The following is a 16,955-nucleotide window of genomic DNA, read 5'->3' as shown; positions in this document are numbered from 1 at the left end:
TAAGGTTTATGCTAAATCCTGTATCAGTACACAGATCCTGCCAGGTCTGTGCTTGTCCTGTGATAAAGGTCTCGACGGGAGTTTCCATCTGGCTTTCGTTTGGCCCATGTAAAGATTATGGATGCACAGAGCTCTTTAAGTCAGCAGCTTTCCTTGGCTTTAAACTGTTAAAAAAAGCAAATAAATAGATTTGTAGATTTTTGCAATGATACTTGCGGGTGAGTTGGCAGATGACAGAGGATTCACTTGTGTTACTTCATGAGGAAGCGGCGGGTGGAGCTGGAATGGACACTGGGAATGCCAAAACAGAGCCCTGAGCAGGGACCTGGCTCACGCCAGGTGCTGGGAATGGAAGAGGAAGAAAGTCCCATGTGAGCCGTGGTGCTGCTGGTGGGATGTGACAAAAGATGTGAAATCAAGGAGAGGAAAATGATGATTCTGGAATTTGGCTTTGGCTGTCAGGGGTGTCGAAAGGCGCCGGCAACGCCTCCTGGCCGGGCTATAAAGGGCCCCGAGGCAGGGGAGAGAGCACTCACTGCTGCTGCTGCTGCTGCACTGCCAGAGCCGCCTCTCTCTCCACCTCCAGCCTCCAGCATGAGCACCACTGTCAGGCAATACTCGTCCTCCACCTCCCTGAAGGGATTCGGGAGCCTGGGGGGAGGCTCCAGCAGGCTCTCCTCCGTGCGTGTTGGCGGAGGAGGCTACCGGGCCCCCAGCGTGCACGGGGGCTCTGGCAGCTACTCCGTCTCGTCCCGCGTGGTCTCGGGGCTGGGCAGCGGCTTTGGGGGCAGCTACTGCAGCAGCGCAGGCGGGGGCTTTGGGGGCAGCTATGGGGCCGGCTTTGGGGCCGGCTTTGGGGCCGGCTTTGGGGCCGGCTTTGGAGGAGGCTTTGGAGGAGGCTTTGGAGGTGGCGATGGCATCCTGCCGGCGGGGGAGAAGGAGACCATGCAGAACCTCAATGACCGCCTGGCCAGCTACCTGGACAAGGTACGAGCCCTGGAGGAGGCCAACACCGACCTGGAGGTGAAGATCAGGGAGTGGTACAAGAAGCAGGGACCTGGTCCTGACCGTGACTACAGCCCCTACTACAGGACTATCGAGGAGCTCAGGAACAAGGTAGGATGCTGGGATTAACACAGTGGGATGTTCTGTGTCAGAGTGGAAACAGAAACAATGACTGTTACCTCTGTAATTAGTCAGCACTAATTATGTCGTAAAAAGTGTCCCAGTGGCATGCGTGGAGTGCCTGGCTGGAAATTAGAGATGTCTCAATGTCATCTTTTGGTTCCGTCCTCCTGAGTGGGACAAGTTTCAGCTTTCACTGGCAGGAACAGATTTAAGAGGACACAACACAAAAATGAAGAAAACAGACAAGTCTGCACTGATCATGTGTGATCTTGGGAGTTTAAAATGAAGGTGCTGGGAAATTTGCAGCTGTGGGCAAACTGTGAAACACTGATGTCATATTTGGAAACATTCAGGCAAAGAATTTGAAAACTTGTTTCAGCTTCTCCTGTTGAGGAGATTTAGATGATAAAAAGATGGAACTGACCAATAAAGAGCTTTTTGCCTCTTTTGGCAATTGCTGCTCCAGGCTGGAATTGGTACAAAGCCTCCAGCCCAGGCAGCTCAGGGGTGATTCCTCTCTGTTTGATTTGAGTCCCAGATACCATTTTGGAGGAAATGCTGGAGTTTACATTCTCTGTTACTTCCCATGTATGAGTTGCCCCCAGCAATTCTGGAAGCTGTGGACAGCTGGAGCTGCAGGAGTTCTGGGACAGGATGCAGGGAGCTCATTTTTTCCCCCCTCTTCTCAACAGAGTTCTCGTGAACTCTGACTTGAATCTCCTCCCAGTGTGGGCTATTTGCGCCTGCTTTGGTAATATGAAAATCAGAATCTGCAGGCACCTGCTCACTGCCTTTTGCTCCATTTCTGCTGCCAACAAATTAAATCCACCCCAGAACAAGGTGTGCCAAGCACAGACACCCCACTGGTCCCTCTGACCTTTCCACAAACAGCACCTGCCCCGAAGGATAGGAACAAAGGCCACCATCAGATCTCAAACATCTTATGTGGCCTCACTCTGCCTTTTGAAACACTAACTGATGGATTTTTGGAAAGGGAGATCATGGAGTAACCAATCCTTCCCACAGTCAGTCTCAGCTGCATCTCACTTGTCCTGATTTCAGACACACTTCTGCAAAGGAAATGCCAAACTTCCCTAAAAGTGCTGTTCCTCTCCCAGCACTCAGCCAGGAGGAATTCCTGACCCTCTTTATCTTTCACTGCCCAGGTGTTGGCGGCCACAGTCGACAATTCCAACCTCCTGCTGCAGATTGACAATGCCAGGCTGACAGCAGATGACTTCAGGACCAAGTAAGACACATTTCCTGGAAAGAAATGGAGCAAAGTGTGCAGGGAGGTTTGATGAAATGAGGAGAAAACCCCATCCAAACCCCAGAAAGGCAATGTGAAAGCAAAGCCTTCAAAATGAGGGTGCACTTTACAAAGCAGATGCTTATCTCAGTCTTACAGACACCCAGGGATTGTGTTGCTTCCACCCAAACCCATTTTATTCCTGTTGCTTGTTTAGCACAGCCTCTCTTGGGCAGAGACCTTGCCCTGTGCCTTGCTGTACCTTAATGTGTGTGTGCAGCTCCACAGAACCCAGGGCCAATACCAAGGCCTGGTGGTGTCAGAGCAGGATGATGTTATGGACTCAGGTGGACACTTTTTATCATTTCCCCCCACTTTCCTCAGCATCTCCCCTAGGAAAGTTGTCAGTGGGGCCATGCAGTGCTGCTACAGTGCCAACAGCAGTGTGGAGGCAGCAAACAGCAAACCCAGGAGCTCGTGCAGCTTTGCTGACTGTGTGTGTGTCCCAGGTTTGAGTCGGAGCAGGCCCTGCGCATGAGCGTGGAGGCCGACATCAACGGCCTGCGCCGGGTCCTGGATGAGCTGACCCTGTCCAGAGCTGACCTGGAGATGCAGATTGAGAACCTGAAGGAGGAGCTGGCTTATCTGAAGAAGAACCATGAGGAGGTGAGCACAGAGCTCGGCTCTAAAAAGGCCACCCCGGGCACTGAAATTTGAGTTCTGGTCCAGCCTTTAAGGCTATGCTGAGTTCTGAACTGGTGGGCAGGAGGTGAGAAGCGCTGGTGGGGCAGCAGAGAGGACACTCTGGACAGCAGCACATCCTCCCTGGAGCCTGTGGAACTCCCATTCATCACCTGCCACGTCAGTAATGGCCACTGTGGCTGTTAGAGGTTGATTAACAACCCTCGAGGCTTGTGGCTGGAAAGGTCTATTCCCTGAGAAATGAACCAGCTACAGGCTCTGGTTTATTCTCTGGAGAATTAACTCCACTGGGGATTTCTCAAGAATTTGAATTATTTTATTTATGGTCATGGAGCAAATACCCAAATTTGCTCCCTTTTGATCAGCCCCCAAATTCCAACTTTCCTGAAGAACTCTGTCTCAAGAGGAACATTTTACATGCTGGTTCTTGGATGGCATGATGATGTGTCTCTCATTTGTGTCAGGAAATGACTGCCCTGCGCGGGCAGGTGGGTGGCGAGATCAGCGTGGAGATGGACGCTGCTCCTGGCATCGACCTCACCAAGATCCTGGCGGAGATGCGGGAGCAGTACGAGAGCCTGGCGGAGAAGAACCGCAGGGACGCCGAGCAGTGGTTCTTCAGCAAGGTGAGCAGGAGCTGGCAGCGAGCAGGGGGCGCGGGGCCGGGGCTGCGGCCGCTGCCGGGGCTCTGAGGGCGCGGCTTTGCCTCGCTGCAGACGGAGGAGCTGAACCGGGAGGTGGCCATCAACACGGAGCAGCTGCAGAGCGGCAAGACGGAGATCACGGAGCTGCGGCGCACGATCCAGAGCCTGGAGATCGACCTGCAGTCGCAGCTCAGCACGGTACGAGGGCTGGGCTGCCGGCGGGGCGGGGGATGCAGGGCTGTGCCCACCCTGGTGCCCCCCTGAGCCCGGCCCCGTGCCCGTCCCACAGAAAGCGGCGCTGGAGGGCACCCTGGCCGACACCGAGGCGCGCTACGGCACCCAGCTGAACCAGCTGCAGATGCTGATCAGCGGCGTGGAGGAGCAGCTGGCCGAGCTGCGCTGCGACATGGAGCGCCAGAACCAGGAGTACAGGGTCCTGCTGGACGTCAAGTGCCGCCTGGAGCAGGAGATCGCCACGTACCGCCGGCTGCTGGAGGGAGAGGACGCCCAGTGCGTGAGGGGCTTTGCTGGGAGCACGGGTGGGAGGAGACGGGCCATAGCAGAGGAAACAGAAAATGAACCACCTTCATCCCCTGGAGGGTTCTCTCAGGCCATTCCCGGACCCATTCCATGCAACAGGGTCTCCCTTTTCAGTCTCACCAGTCCGCAAGAGCCCAGTGGCTGTAACAGCCCTGCAGCATCCCCGGGTTCCACCTCCCATCCTTCCATGTCTGTGTGATCCTGGCAGGGAGCAGGTGCTGCTTGCTGCAGCTTGGTGGGTGCTGCACTGGTGTCTGAATCCCTGTGTCACACACCCATCCTTACCAATGTCTTCCTTCAGCTGGGACAATGGCAGTTTCCAGAAGCATTTTAATCATATATTGGTACAAGAAAGAAAGGCAGGGTTTAAATAATGGATTTGTTGTGGAGATTACTCACTTTATTCCTGTTTCTCACGACCTTTTCCTTGTTGTCCTCCCACAGCATATCTTTCCAGCCTGTGAAAGAAGGTAAGAGCAGGTCTTAGCTGAAGCTCTGATCATACACAGCTCTCATACCCTCACCTACCTTCCTGGCACAGACTCCTTTTACTTTTCTATTAAATTACTATTTTATTATATTTCCAAAATTTTAATTGATATACAAAATTTTACCATATAACAAATATTTTATATAACAAACATTACGATATATCAAAACACATGAACGGGCTGAATCTGTACAATTTAGCAGTGGGAATGTGGTGCTAGATTGGGTTTCTGACATGATGATTGTAGTAACAAATCTCTAAGACAAAGATCTTTAAGACATTTCCTCCTTGCTGCCCTGGAAATAACAGTTCCTTCTTTCCCCGTTGCAGGACCAGTAACCACCCGCCAGATCCGCACCATCTTCGAGGAAGTCCAGGATGGGAAGGTGATTTCCTCCCGGGAGCAGATCACCCAGGCTGCCCACTGAGGCATTGCCTGTTTTGCTGCAAACCTCGCCCAGCACAGCAAAGCAGATCCCAGCTGACGTGTTCTTGCCATGTGGATCATCAAAAGCACCTTCTCCCACTATCACACCCCTCCTTCCCCTCTCTCACCCTTTTCTCAGCTCTGTGCCACACAGAGAAATCAAATAAAGCTTCTCTTTGCAGTCCTGCAAACCAAGGTCTGGTCTCGATGCTCTTGGGCTGTCCCTCCCCTGCAGCTGTGGGACAAAGCTGTTCCCTGGAAGGAGCAACATTCTCCATCCTTGGTACCCCAATGGCCTTCACAGCCACAGCTCTGTAACTCCTGAGACCTGGTGGCTTCAGGGGAGAGGTGTGGGGGGAGTCTAAAAAGGAGCTGATCCCACAGGTGGTGGGAGGTGAAGCCTGTGAGAATCCCTGCATTTCACAGATTGGACAAAGCAACAGCAACAGCAGTGCTGAAGCTTTAACCCAGCGAGGCCAAGTGAACAAAGCCCAAGTGATGCAGACAGGACCCTGCAAATGCCACACCCCAGCAGCTGCTCCCCATTCTGGATCCCAAGCTTTGGGGTGAAACTGTCTGAAGCTGCAGGCAGGACAGGGATCCACTGGCTGCTGTCCCTCCAGACAGGCAAACTCAGCTCAGTTTGGTTGCTGCTTCCAAAGGCGTCACTGAAGGGTGAGGAAAACAGTGATGGGAAGAGGAGGGTACGGTCTGTGCAAAAAAAGGATTAAAATTCTTCTGGGAGTTCTTGTGGCACTCCCCGGCTGCCGGTAGCTGCTCCTGACACAGCAGTTCCCACTGCCGTCAGCTGGCCCAGCGTTCCTGGAAAGCCAGTTCAGACACATTCTTGGCTGCATTCTGACACATTTATTACTCTGTAAATCCAACTTCTAACTCAGTGAAATGAATCAGAGCAACTCCACTAAGTAAGAGGGAGAGCAGAACTGGCCGCACTGCTTTATGACCCTTCTCCAGAAATGTGTCTGGAATTTAGGAGGAGATAAGAAAGAATTCTTTATTTTTCCCCAAACATTGGAATGCAGCCTGCAGTGCATCATCTGCCCCGCAGCCAGGCTGGCAGGGCTCCACGGTTTCGAGGCTCCCCATGTCCCTGCCCTGAGTTCTGCCCGGTGCCGTGCGCTGTGTCCCCCCTGCCCTCTCGGAGCAGACCCCCGTGACCCTCGTGGGGCGCTGGCTGCCCCGAGCACCCCCAGCGTCCATCAGCCAGAGGAGACACGGTTCTGGTTTGAAGTTTAATTCTAATGATCAGTGAGCTCATCAGCAGGGCAGGGAGAAAGGCTGCTGCACATCCCCGTGGAGCATCACGGAGCACCCACGGGTCAGTACCAGCACAATTCCTGACCCTCCCAGCCCGAGGCACTTCCAGCCCCAGCACTGCCACGGTCCTGCAGACTGTGCTCCCTCCACTCCCACAGCCTTGAGGAGGGAGCACTGAGCAGCCCGGGAACTCTCCCTGGGGGAATTCATGTCCCAGGGCTGGATAAAGACAGGGTTGAATCACTCAAGATCAGATGCCTGAGAAAGGTCGCACAGCTTGCATGGCCACACGCCATTGCAGGTCACCTCTTAGGGACCCTGTTGTCCCCATGGGTGGTGCAGGGACCACCAACACCTCTTGCAGCCCCTGCCATGCCTGTGCCACTCCAGCTGTTGCCCTTGCAACACCCGGTGCAGGGATGCTGAGGTGCTTCTCTGGAATTCACCCTTGCTTTATATTTTCCTCCTGTAAAAGTCTGGGCACATCTGCGTTCCTATAGAAACAACAAATAACACTTTGCTAATGAAATCCCCTGCTTTAATTATTCCTGCTACTGCACAGTGTGAGAGAGGTGTAGAAAACAAATGTCAATTTTCTCCTGCCTTAAGCATTAATAGTTAGTCCTGACCTTAGGAAACCCCACCAAGGAGGGAGCTGCAGGGTTGGCTCACGCTGACAGGCAGCGGCAGCTTGAGGCAGGTCTCAGAAAGTGGGAATTTAGTCCAGAAAGATGGTTTGACTTCTCAGGCAACACTCAATTCCTCTGATAGAAAAGACCACTTTAGAAAGAGATACTAATGTGTGGTTTTCAACTCATTTTAGGGATTTTTTCTATGTTAATTTGATTCCAAGGCAAACTTTATAAACATATAAAAAGAGGGAAGTGGTTTTATTGAGGTAGTATCTGCATCTGCTGATATGTCATTTTGGAGCCAGAACAACACCTCCATTTTCCCCCAAAGACCCAATTGTATGTTTAGGCACCATTGTGCTAAAAATAAAGCTGCTGTTATGCTGTAGAACTGGAATTCTGATTTTGAAATGTATTTAAAATGCCCTCAAAGTGTGCACGTGCTCAAGAACAGAGGCAGGATCTGGTTTAATACTCAGCCTTTTACTTCAAAGGGTGTGATAGAAAAAACATGCAGTCCCTGTGGTTGTGTTCAATGGGAGGTCATGGAAATAACGTCCTCAAGTGGTTAATGCAGTTTTAAATCTTAATTAATGCTCATGATTTTAATTGCTGCCTTGTGGCATTACCAAATTATCACAGATATTCTGGGCAATGTGTGTTTTTATGGCATAAAATGGCAGTTTAATGGCAAACAAAAGATAAAAGGCAATTCCCCATACAGGGAGAAGCGTGAATCATCTGTGTGTCACATACGGTGGCTGTGACAATGTGACACCTGCGCCTCTCTGAGGGGCTTTGCTCAGGGCAGGGCTGAGCGTTTGGACTCACACAGGGGCTCTGTACGGGTTTTGTGTCTGACATTTCCCTTTCCCCACATCACCGCTGCAATCAGAGAGGATAAACCACAGCATTGCCCGGGCGAAGGCGAGGAAATGAAGACGGGGATGAAGCGCATTCCTGGGAGCGACACGTCCCGGCCGCCCCCGCGCTGCTGCGCCTCTTCCATCTGCACCTGGGGAGGATGAGCGGGGAGTGGGCGTCCCCTGGGCCCGTGCCCAGTGCTCACACGACACCAACACGCTGACTCTGAGAGACAGAAAGGGCCAGAGCCAGCGCGGCGGGGACTCCGATCCTCCAGCTCTCCAAGTTGCACGGACTTGTCTCCATTCACCAGTGGCAAATGGGAAGATAGAGAACCACTTCTCCATAGCTGCCAGCTCCTGATATTCCAGGGATACATCCCACTCCTGTACTGTCTCCAGCTTTCGGCAGATGGAGGGGAGGGAGTTGTGCCCTTTGAGCTCCTCAGCAATGTTCCTTGTTCTTTGGAACCTTTGTTCTTCATTCCATACCCTCTCTCCCCTCCTTTGGCAAATGATCTAAGGAAGAACTTGGCTGTTTGGAAGGGGCTGTTGGGGCCTGTCTGTGGAGACAGCCCAACAATCCACCACATGAGCAATCCCTTCCCCTCCACACCCCGCACGATGAGCCAGGGACACTCAGACTGGTGGGTTCTGCCCGTGCTGCAGGTCAGCACAGACAGGCGACAGCAGGGCCTGACCACCAACAGACCACACCACTGTGCTCCATTCTGGAGCCTTTTTGCTTGCCAGAGACAATCACTGTCTCTCCTGAAGCTCTGTTTATGTGGGAGCTGTGAACTCCAAACTCTCAGTGAAGCTGTCCTGCCTGGTCACAGCTGACAGAATTGTGCATCACAAAATCCATTCCTGGAATTAGCAGCTGAGCTGTGCCCCTGTCAGCTTTGTGCTCCTGCTCACAGGACTTACACACCAGGAGCTTTTTCTTTATGTCCTTCATCTGCTTTATGCTATCCCACATTTTTCCTGGAGATCTCATAATTTCTAGCCAGCCACCATACCCTGGCCTTTTGGGATGGTTTGCCACTGCTCGTTCACAAAGAACACAAACCATCCTATTACCTTTCCACAACCCCCCGCTCTTGGGTGGTCTCTCAGGTGAAGACTCCAGTGAGCCCTGGAGCACAAATTCCCTTTTTATTGCTTTTTCACTACTGATCATCCCTCTCCCTGCAGATAAATGAGAGGACTTGTATTTCCAGGATTGGGAGCCAAGTTCCTTCCAGCACCGTTGTACTCACGGGGCTTTGGAGGTGCATTCGGGGCCTCTCAACACGGCTACCGTCCCTGCAGGGGTGTGTGTGCAACCCAAGCAGGGACAGGAAACTGCAGCTAGGACAAAAAGCCACAGTAAAAGAGATGCTGAGCTACTCCCTCAAACGCTGCCTGCACCGCTCTGTTTCAAAGCTCACAGTGCAGAGGGAATTAAATCATAGCCCTGAGCAAGGAGCCTCCTCCTTTTAATCACACCTGACAATTTACTTGGAAACGGAAGAAGTATAAAGACGCTCTTTGTAAGAGAAAAAGCTTCTAGTGGAATATGACAAAAAGCATGAATAGAACAAAGGCAAAAATGACGATTCTGGAAGTTGGCTCAGGTTTGATGAGTGATGAAAATCGTCGGGAATGCAAAAAAAAAAAAAAAAAAAAAAAAAAAAAGAGAGAGAGAGAAGTGTGGCAACGCCTCCTGGCTGGGCTATAAAGAGCCCCGAGGCAGGGGAGAGAGCACTCACTGCTGCTGCTGCTGCTGCACTGCCACAGCCGCCTCTCTCTCCACCTCCAGCCTCCAGCATGAGCACCACTGTCAGGCAATACTCGTCCTCCACCTCCCTGAAGGGATTCGGGAGCCTGGGGGGAGGCTCCAGCAGGCTCTCCTCCGTGCGTGTTGGCGGAGGAGGCTACCGGGCCCCCAGCGTGCACGGGGGCTCTGGCAGCTACTCCGTCTCGTCCCGCGTGGTCTCGGGGCTGGGCAGCGGCTTTGGGGGCAGCTACTGCAGCAGCGCAGGCGGGGGCTTTGGGGGCAGCTATGGGGCCGGCTTTGGGGCCGGCTTTGGGGCCGGCTTTGGAGGAGGCTTTGGAGGAGGCTTTGGAGGTGGCGATGGCATCCTGCCGGCGGGGGAGAAGGAGACCATGCAGAACCTCAACGACCGCCTGGCCAGCTACCTGGACAAGGTGCGAGCCCTGGAGGAGGCCAACACCGACCTGGAGGTGAAGATCAGGGAGTGGTACAAGAAGCAGGGACCTGGTCCTGACCGTGACTACAGCCCCTACTACAGGACTATCGAGGAGCTCAGGAACAAGGTAGGATGCTGGGATTAACACAGTGACATCTTCATTAAAGTTGCTTGTAGAGAGATGACCTTGTTCCTAACAGCTAGAGGGAAGAGGCTTATCAAATAGCAGGTAATTAGTCTGAAATGAAGACCAGAGCTTTGGAATAATAGTCACTATGAATAACAGGCCATCAGGTACCAGAATGGGGTTTCTGTTGACTGTTCCAGTGTAGGGAGAAAGATGGGGCAGGGAAGGAGTCAGATAATAATTCAGGTTACTTGATGCTACTTGCTGCTACACTGTCACCTCCTGCCTTCCTTCTTACTACTTGTGTCCCATAGTTGCTCCCTGTTAGGCTCCTGCTGGAGCTCTCAGCAGGCAGGGACTTGTTATCTCCTGGCCCTGTTCACTGCTGAGAGATATGCAGATGGAGATGAATAGTCATTCTCACAAATATCCTACAAAAGAGATTTTTTTCCCTCTACTCTTCGAGGAGGCTAAAGGTAGAGGTTAAATAGAACAAAAAATGTCCTGTGGGATGGTTGTTCCTCGGGAATTACAGACACAGAGCCCAGTCCAGGGTTGGAACACACTGGGTAGGTGGTAGGTGCTGAAAAGAGGTATGTGCCCTGCTCTAAAATGCAGCTGATCAAATCATGGCCAAGGTAATTTCTTTATTCTTAGCAGCTCCCTGAATGATTTTAAACAGAAATTCTTTGGCCAAAACAGCAGAATCGGCCCATCCCTCCCTGCCTTGCCATTACTTGTCCCCCCCCAGCCCTTATCACTCATCGTGAGTGAGCTGAGGTTCACTGAGGGAATGAGGTGTGGGCGGTTGGGCAATGACATACCTGGTCTGTGAGAGTAAATTCCTGGGAAATGGGGCAGGGTCAGCCCCTGGAGGGAACTCACATTCCTAAAATTTTTTGGGCTTCACCCTGGGTGAAAGGGCTTGCCTTGATGTAGGAAGCTCCTCTGCAGATTCCAGCAGTCAGTGTGCTCTGATGGAGCACAGAAACATCTGGAGCTGTCTCTGGATTTGAGTGATGAAGTGCTGGGTCTCACAGGAACCTTCTGCTCTTGATCCAAAGGAAGGCAGATCCTTCCCTCCCTCTCGCCCCTCAGCTGGGAAATGACCACATCAATATTCCTGGATTATTCCTTGGATATGCCCTGAAGCAGGAGAACTCAGAGCTCTTCATTAGCTCATGGCTACAGAAATTCCAGCTCACTAAATGGCCAATCATTTTCATAATCTCAGGGCAAATACTTGCACCTCAGGTGTAATTATGAAAGCCAAATGAGGCAGGCGTAAGGCACTCCTTCCTTCCTCAACCCTTTTTTCCTTCTTAGCTGGGCTGCTCCCATTCCCAAAGCCTGGATTGCTGCCAGGGTCAGCATGGTGTGAGCACCTGGAGGTGCCACCTGGGCAGGGCCACGTGCCCATGGCAGTGTGCCCAGGGGACAGAGTCTGTGCTGGTGGGTGATGGGAACAAGCATCCCATCTCCCTCTTTGCAGAGCCCACATGGAAGTCCAGCCCCACTGGCAGAAGGCCCAGTGCTGCTCCAGTCCTTCCCTGGATGGGATCACTCAGAGTGTTTGAAATGACTTTTTAACTCTTTCACTTATCCCCCATCAGATTCTTTCTGCAACTGTTGAAAATGCCAACATCGTCCTGCAGATCGACAATGCCAGGCTGGCAGCAGACGACTTCCGAACCAAGTGAGTCCAATGCCTCTGAGAGCTTTTGTGAAAAAGGAGGAAAAGCCTGGCTGTTCAAGGTGCTTTTTTCTGCACCTGGGGTTGCTCCACTGAAGTGGGACATTTGGGGATAGTTCATTTTTCCTGGGCACAGCACTGATATTTCTGCACTGTGAGAGCTGTGCACACACATTGAATTAAGGATTCTTGGCAAAAATACACTGAGCTGGGGAAGGAAAAGACAAGAAAAATGCTGTATCAGGTGGGTGTATGCAACTGTGTGTGTGTCCCCAGGTTTGAGTCGGAGCAGGCCCTGCGCATGAGTGTGGAGGCCGACATCAACGGCCTGCGCCGGGTCCTGGATGAGCTGACCCTGTCCAGAGCCGACCTGGAGATGCAGATTGAGAACCTGAAGGAGGAGCTGGCTTATCTGAAGAAGAACCATGAGGAGGTGAGCACAGAGTTGGGCTCAAAATGGGACCTACAAACATTCCTTGTGCACCAGGGAAAAAATCAGGCCAAACACACAGGGGTCTCTGCAATTAGGGCTGTCAAGAGATACTTGAGCGGGAAGGGGGAGAGAAAGAATCCCTTCAGGTGGGACCTCCAGGAGGTCTGTGGGGTTCCTGTGCTGGGTGCAAATAAGAAATTCTCCCGATGGGAAGATGCCATGTCACTCTGACACGTGTTGTGTCTCTTTTTTGTGTCAGGAAATGACTGCCCTGCGTGGGCAGGTGGGTGGTGAGATCAGCGTGGAGATGGACGCTGCTCCTGGCATCGACCTCACCAAGATCCTGGCGGAGATGCGGGAGCAGTACGAGAGCCTGGCGGAGAAGAACCGCAGGGATGCCGAGCAGTGGTTCTTCAGCAAGGTGAGCAGGAGCTGGCAGCGAGCAGCGGGCGCGGGGCCGGGGCTGCGGCCGCTGCCGGGGCTCTGAGGGCGCGGCTTTGCCTCTCTGCAGACGGAGGAGCTGAACCGGGAGGTGGCCATCAACACGGAGCAGCTGCAGAGCGGCAAGACGGAGATCACGGAGCTGCGGCGCACGATCCAGAGCCTGGAGATCGACCTGCAGTCGCAGCTCAGCACGGTACGAGGGCTGGGCTGCCGGCGGGGCGGGGGATGCAGGGCTGTGCCCACCCTGGTGCCCCCCTGAGCCCGGCCCCGTGCCCGTCCCACAGAAAGCGGCGCTGGAGGGCACCCTGGCCGACACCGAGGCGCGCTACGGCACCCAGCTGAACCAGCTGCAGATGCTGATCAGCGGCGTGGAGGAGCAGCTGGCCGAGCTGCGCTGCGACATGGAGCGCCAGAACCAGGAGTACAGGGTCCTGCTGGACGTCAAGTGCCGCCTGGAGCAGGAGATCGCCACGTACCGCCGGCTGCTGGAGGGAGAGGACGCCCAGTGCGTGAGGGGTTTGGCTGGGAGGGCGGCAGGGAGGACACGGGTCATAGACATGAAATGCCCAGGGCTTCAGCCCAGTCACGGCTTTCAGGGCTGGTTTTCCTGTTCACACCAGTTGTGGATGCCCAGTGCTCTGTCCCTGGAGTCTGGCTGTAGTGGGATGCTGCACTGGGTCCCTTTCCTTGCTGGAAAGGGCTGTAGTTCCTCCGTCCCTCAGGAGAGGCCAAGTGAAGCAACACTTTTTTCTCCAACACTTTTATTCTCTGTTTTTCTTCTGCCTGAACACAAAGTGTGTGTAGCAGCAACAACCAGTGTTTGTTCCTAACATCTCTTTGGTTTTGTGCTTCTCTTGTAGCATCTCCTCCCAGTACTCCTCCGCCATGTCCTCACATTCTGGCAGAGATGGTAAGAACCTACCTTTCCCCTTACCCTGGCTCTTTCCCTTTCCCAGTCAAAGCAGAGTTGTTTAAAGCAGCATTTTCCACTCCCTTGTGGAATCTCCCCCAGCTCTTGAAGAATGTGCAATATCTGATAATGTTTTAAGAAATTTATCTCCTCCCTGCCTTGAATAACGTCCCCCTTTCCTTTGCAGTGGTGACATCATCCCGCCAGGTGCGCACGATCGTGGAGGAGGTGCAGGACGGGAAGGTGGTCTCCTCCCGGGAGCAGGTCGCACTCACCACTCGCTAGGGCAGCTGCTGCCTGCTCAGGAGAGCAGCAAACTGAGCCAAGAAGTGCCTGAGGCCATTGTGTGGTCGGGTTGTGTCCCAGAGTGCTCCCTTCACCTGCTCCTCCTGCCTGTGTTGCCCTCATTCCGTGCAGGTGTCCCTGGACACACTTAATAAAGCTTTTTCTCCTCGCTTGCAACTGCAGACTTGTCTGTCACTGACACATGATCCCTCAAAGCCTCCGGGTTCTGTGTTCATGCCAGGGGAAATCCTAAGATAAAGAAGCCGGGGAGAGGAGAGGAATGGAGGGACATGGGTTCCACCTGGAGGGACAGGGTTGGAGACAGCTTTTTCTAATGAAGTCAGTGCTTGTAAATACTTGGGACTGGCTGAGACATAACCTGTGTAAGTGACACAAAATGAAGGCAATTATGGAATGATGAGGTTTGAGGTCAATGTGCCACGTGACTGATAATTACAGCCAACAAAATAAAGCTCAGTTCTCTAACTCTTGGGATCATAAAAAGTCACTTTCTCCTGTAAGCTGAACTTAGATGGCTTCAGCAAGGCTGCTGCTGTCAGGTTTCTCTCTGAGACATGAGCCCAGCATCCTCCCAGTTGGCAAACCTCATCCCTACAGGCCCGCTGTCCCTTTTGGCTGTCTTTAAATCACACTGTCAGACACAAAAACTTTTTACAGGGCCATTCATGCTGCCCCAGGGCTGCACTTAAGAGGAGCTAAAGTAACCATTGCCTAATCTGCACGGGGATGAGTAGCAATAATTTTTATCGCTGTCTTGTGTAGCAGATCATTGCTAAAACCCTTCCTGAAACACACGAGGTAGAAACGACGCCTGAGGCTGAGCTGCCGCTCAGGATTAGTGACGCAGTCGGGCAGCAGCAGGTTCTGCTGTGCCTGTGCCCACTCGCCTGCTGGAGAGCCACCGAGGGAGGGCCAGAGAGGAGAAGAAATCATTTCAGAGCCCAAAGCCTGATGCAATCACTTTGATCCAGCTTCATGCTTTCTAGTCTGTGGTAGCTGGGAGCCCTGTGCTTCAGTTTGTGTTCATCCCACACCTCAAGGACACAGATCTGGGGTTCAGACCAAAGAGAGGGAAGAGTCTGCATTAAATCAGCGTCCCTTATAACAATGGACAAGAGGCTCCTGCAGCTGAGGCTCAGCTCGCTCATCCTTTGGGTGATCAGTGGTTCCTTCATTGTCCCTCAGTCTCCCCCACTGAGCACTCCCCAGGATTCTCCCTGACCCCAGCAAGTTTGGAAAGAGCTGATGATGTCACGCTGGGCATGACAGAACAGGCAAAGCAGAGGAAAGGAAGTTGAAGAAGAGGGGAACCTGCCAGGTCTCATCAGAGAAGGGAGTGTGAGATATTATCATTCTGTATCATCATTCAGCAATTACAGAAAAGGGCAGGAAACAAGACAGCAGAGTTCATGGACTTCTGCCTCTGCTGGAATGACAGACCTTCCTTGGAGAAAGTCTTCTAGGCCAAGCAAACTATCTCCAAAATGAAAACCAGATCAAGGAAAAATGTATCTGAGCCTTAAGCTATCTCAGACTCTCTGGCAGCAGGCAAAGCTGCAGGCTGGAAATCCAGAGCAAACTGCTCACATGCTTTTTTTCTTTCTTTCTTTCTTTTTTTTTTCCTTTTTTTGTCATCAGAAGAGAGTTGTTATACTTCAGTTGTAAATGGCTTTTTAAGTCTTGAACCATCTGCAGAATGCCCCAAGTGTATGAATACAGAAAAGCTTTCTGCAAACCACAAATATAACTGATTAAATAAAAGTAGGAGGCTAAAAGAAGATGTCAGTCCAAGAGTAATTGGCTCTGCTGGCAGCACAGAGAGAGTGGCCCCTTCTGCAGCCAAAAGGGCACGGGGGAGAGATTGATCCAGCAGAAAACTCAGTTCTCTGGTCATCTCTGGTATCTGTCACCCTGTACTGAGATATTTACATCTGTCAGCAGGAACAGCCTGAGATGGAATCCTGAGGAGAGCTGGGAGAACAGCAGGGAGGGCTGATGGAAGAGCCTGGTTTGTAATCAGTGGATTCAGTTCCCCTGGGAGGATCTTATCAGGGGATATTCATCAACATATATTTGCATCAATGAAAAATGCTTTAATTCTGCATACAGCTCAGTGTAACCCTGTTATCACAGGCAAGAGCAAAGTCCAAGCTCAGCACAAGTGATCTCTGTGTGACATTACAGTGCTCTGAAGAAGGAAGACCACAGAACTATAAGGGAATATATTGCTTGTTATTTATTCTTTGCTACACACATTTGTGTCTGTGAAACAAGGACAAATTGTCTCTCCAAGAGCTGGACAAACTCTGGTTTTGGAGAGTATTTTTCAGATTTCCTGCAAGCACAAAAAAAAAAAAAAAAAAAGCCTTGTTAGGATTCAGCTGGGAATTGCAGAGGCAAGTCCTCAGTGAATGATGGTGAAACTTTATGGACAACAAAACAAAAAACGTAAACTATGAATGTCCTTGAAAGATATTTCATGATAGAGACACAGAGATAAATCTATGGGATGTGTCTGTGTCAAGAGTAATATAAAATAGGAAGAAAACTAACAATGAATAAATATTAAGTATCGTCTTTCCAATCTCTAAAGCCCAGTGTGCTCCTCAGACAGTTGTTTTTACAATGTCCTCGAGGAGGAGGAAGATGTTATTGTTGTTTCCATCCTACAAAGCTTGAAATTGAGACTTGGAGGAGCTGAACGATTTGCCTGGGGTGACTTGCAAAGCTGGGATCAGAGCCTGGTGTCACCAGCAGGATGGAGATCAGCGCAGTACAGCCAATAAAGGGCTGGCAGAAAGTGGCATGACAGGTACAGCGCCAGCCAGATAGGCAAATACTTTGTAAATGCTTTGTAAATTGAGAACACCAGGATATTCCATAGGTGGAACATG

At 51.8% G+C, this 16,955-nt stretch overlaps 1 protein-coding gene across 4 annotated transcripts; it reads left to right on the top strand.

The window, feature by feature from the left end:
• Positions 1-514: 514 nt before the first annotated feature.
• LOC134553765 (keratin, type I cytoskeletal 14) lies at positions 515-14,240 on the top strand. 4 transcript variants are annotated; one of them, XM_063403831.1, is made up of 9 exons: positions 515-907; positions 9,980-10,275; positions 11,889-11,971; positions 12,245-12,401; positions 12,661-12,822; positions 12,913-13,038; positions 13,130-13,350; positions 13,706-13,755; positions 13,943-14,240. In XM_063403831.1, the coding sequence occupies exons 1-9, from the start codon at positions 595-597 to the stop codon at positions 14,038-14,040; spliced, it is 1,506 nt and encodes a 501-aa protein (XP_063259901.1). In that variant the 5' UTR covers positions 515-594; the 3' UTR covers positions 14,041-14,240. The 4 variants fall into 4 exon arrangements, with proteins under 4 accessions (XP_063259901.1, XP_063259900.1, XP_063259899.1 ...); XM_063403830.1 differs by lacking the exons at positions 9,980-10,275; positions 11,889-11,971; positions 12,245-12,401; ... (3 more) ...; positions 13,706-13,755; positions 13,943-14,240 and adding exons at positions 2,295-2,377; positions 2,887-3,043; positions 3,544-3,705; ... (2 more) ...; positions 4,708-4,733; positions 5,084-5,365 and having other exon boundaries at positions 525-850; positions 887-1,116; XM_063403829.1 differs by lacking the exons at positions 9,980-10,275; positions 11,889-11,971; positions 12,245-12,401; ... (3 more) ...; positions 13,706-13,755; positions 13,943-14,240 and adding exons at positions 2,295-2,377; positions 2,887-3,043; positions 3,544-3,705; ... (2 more) ...; positions 4,708-4,733; positions 5,084-5,365 and having other exon boundaries at positions 525-1,116.
• The last annotated feature ends 2,715 nt before the right edge of the window (positions 14,241-16,955 follow it).

The sequence above is a fragment of the Prinia subflava genome, chromosome 8 (genome assembly GCF_021018805.1).
Source record: "Prinia subflava isolate CZ2003 ecotype Zambia chromosome 8, Cam_Psub_1.2, whole genome shotgun sequence".
Classification (NCBI taxonomy): domain Eukaryota; kingdom Metazoa; phylum Chordata; class Aves; order Passeriformes; family Cisticolidae; genus Prinia; species Prinia subflava.
Note: the sequence above shows the minus strand (reverse complement) of the source record. Positions and strands in the feature narration are given on the sequence as shown.

Excerpts from the sequence above, each read along its gene's own strand:
- LOC134553765 (XM_063403831.1), top strand. The coding sequence starts at position 595 with ATGAGCACCACTGTCAGGCAATACTCGTCCTCCACCTCCCTGAAGGGA. Across the intron at positions 908-9,979 it reads CTTTGGAGGAGGCTTTGGAG|GCGGGGGCTTTGGGGGCAGC; the intron begins GTGGCGATGGCA and ends GCAGCAGCGCAG. Across the intron at positions 13,756-13,942 it reads CTCACATTCTGGCAGAGATG|TGGTGACATCATCCCGCCAG; the intron begins GTAAGAACCTAC and ends TTTCCTTTGCAG.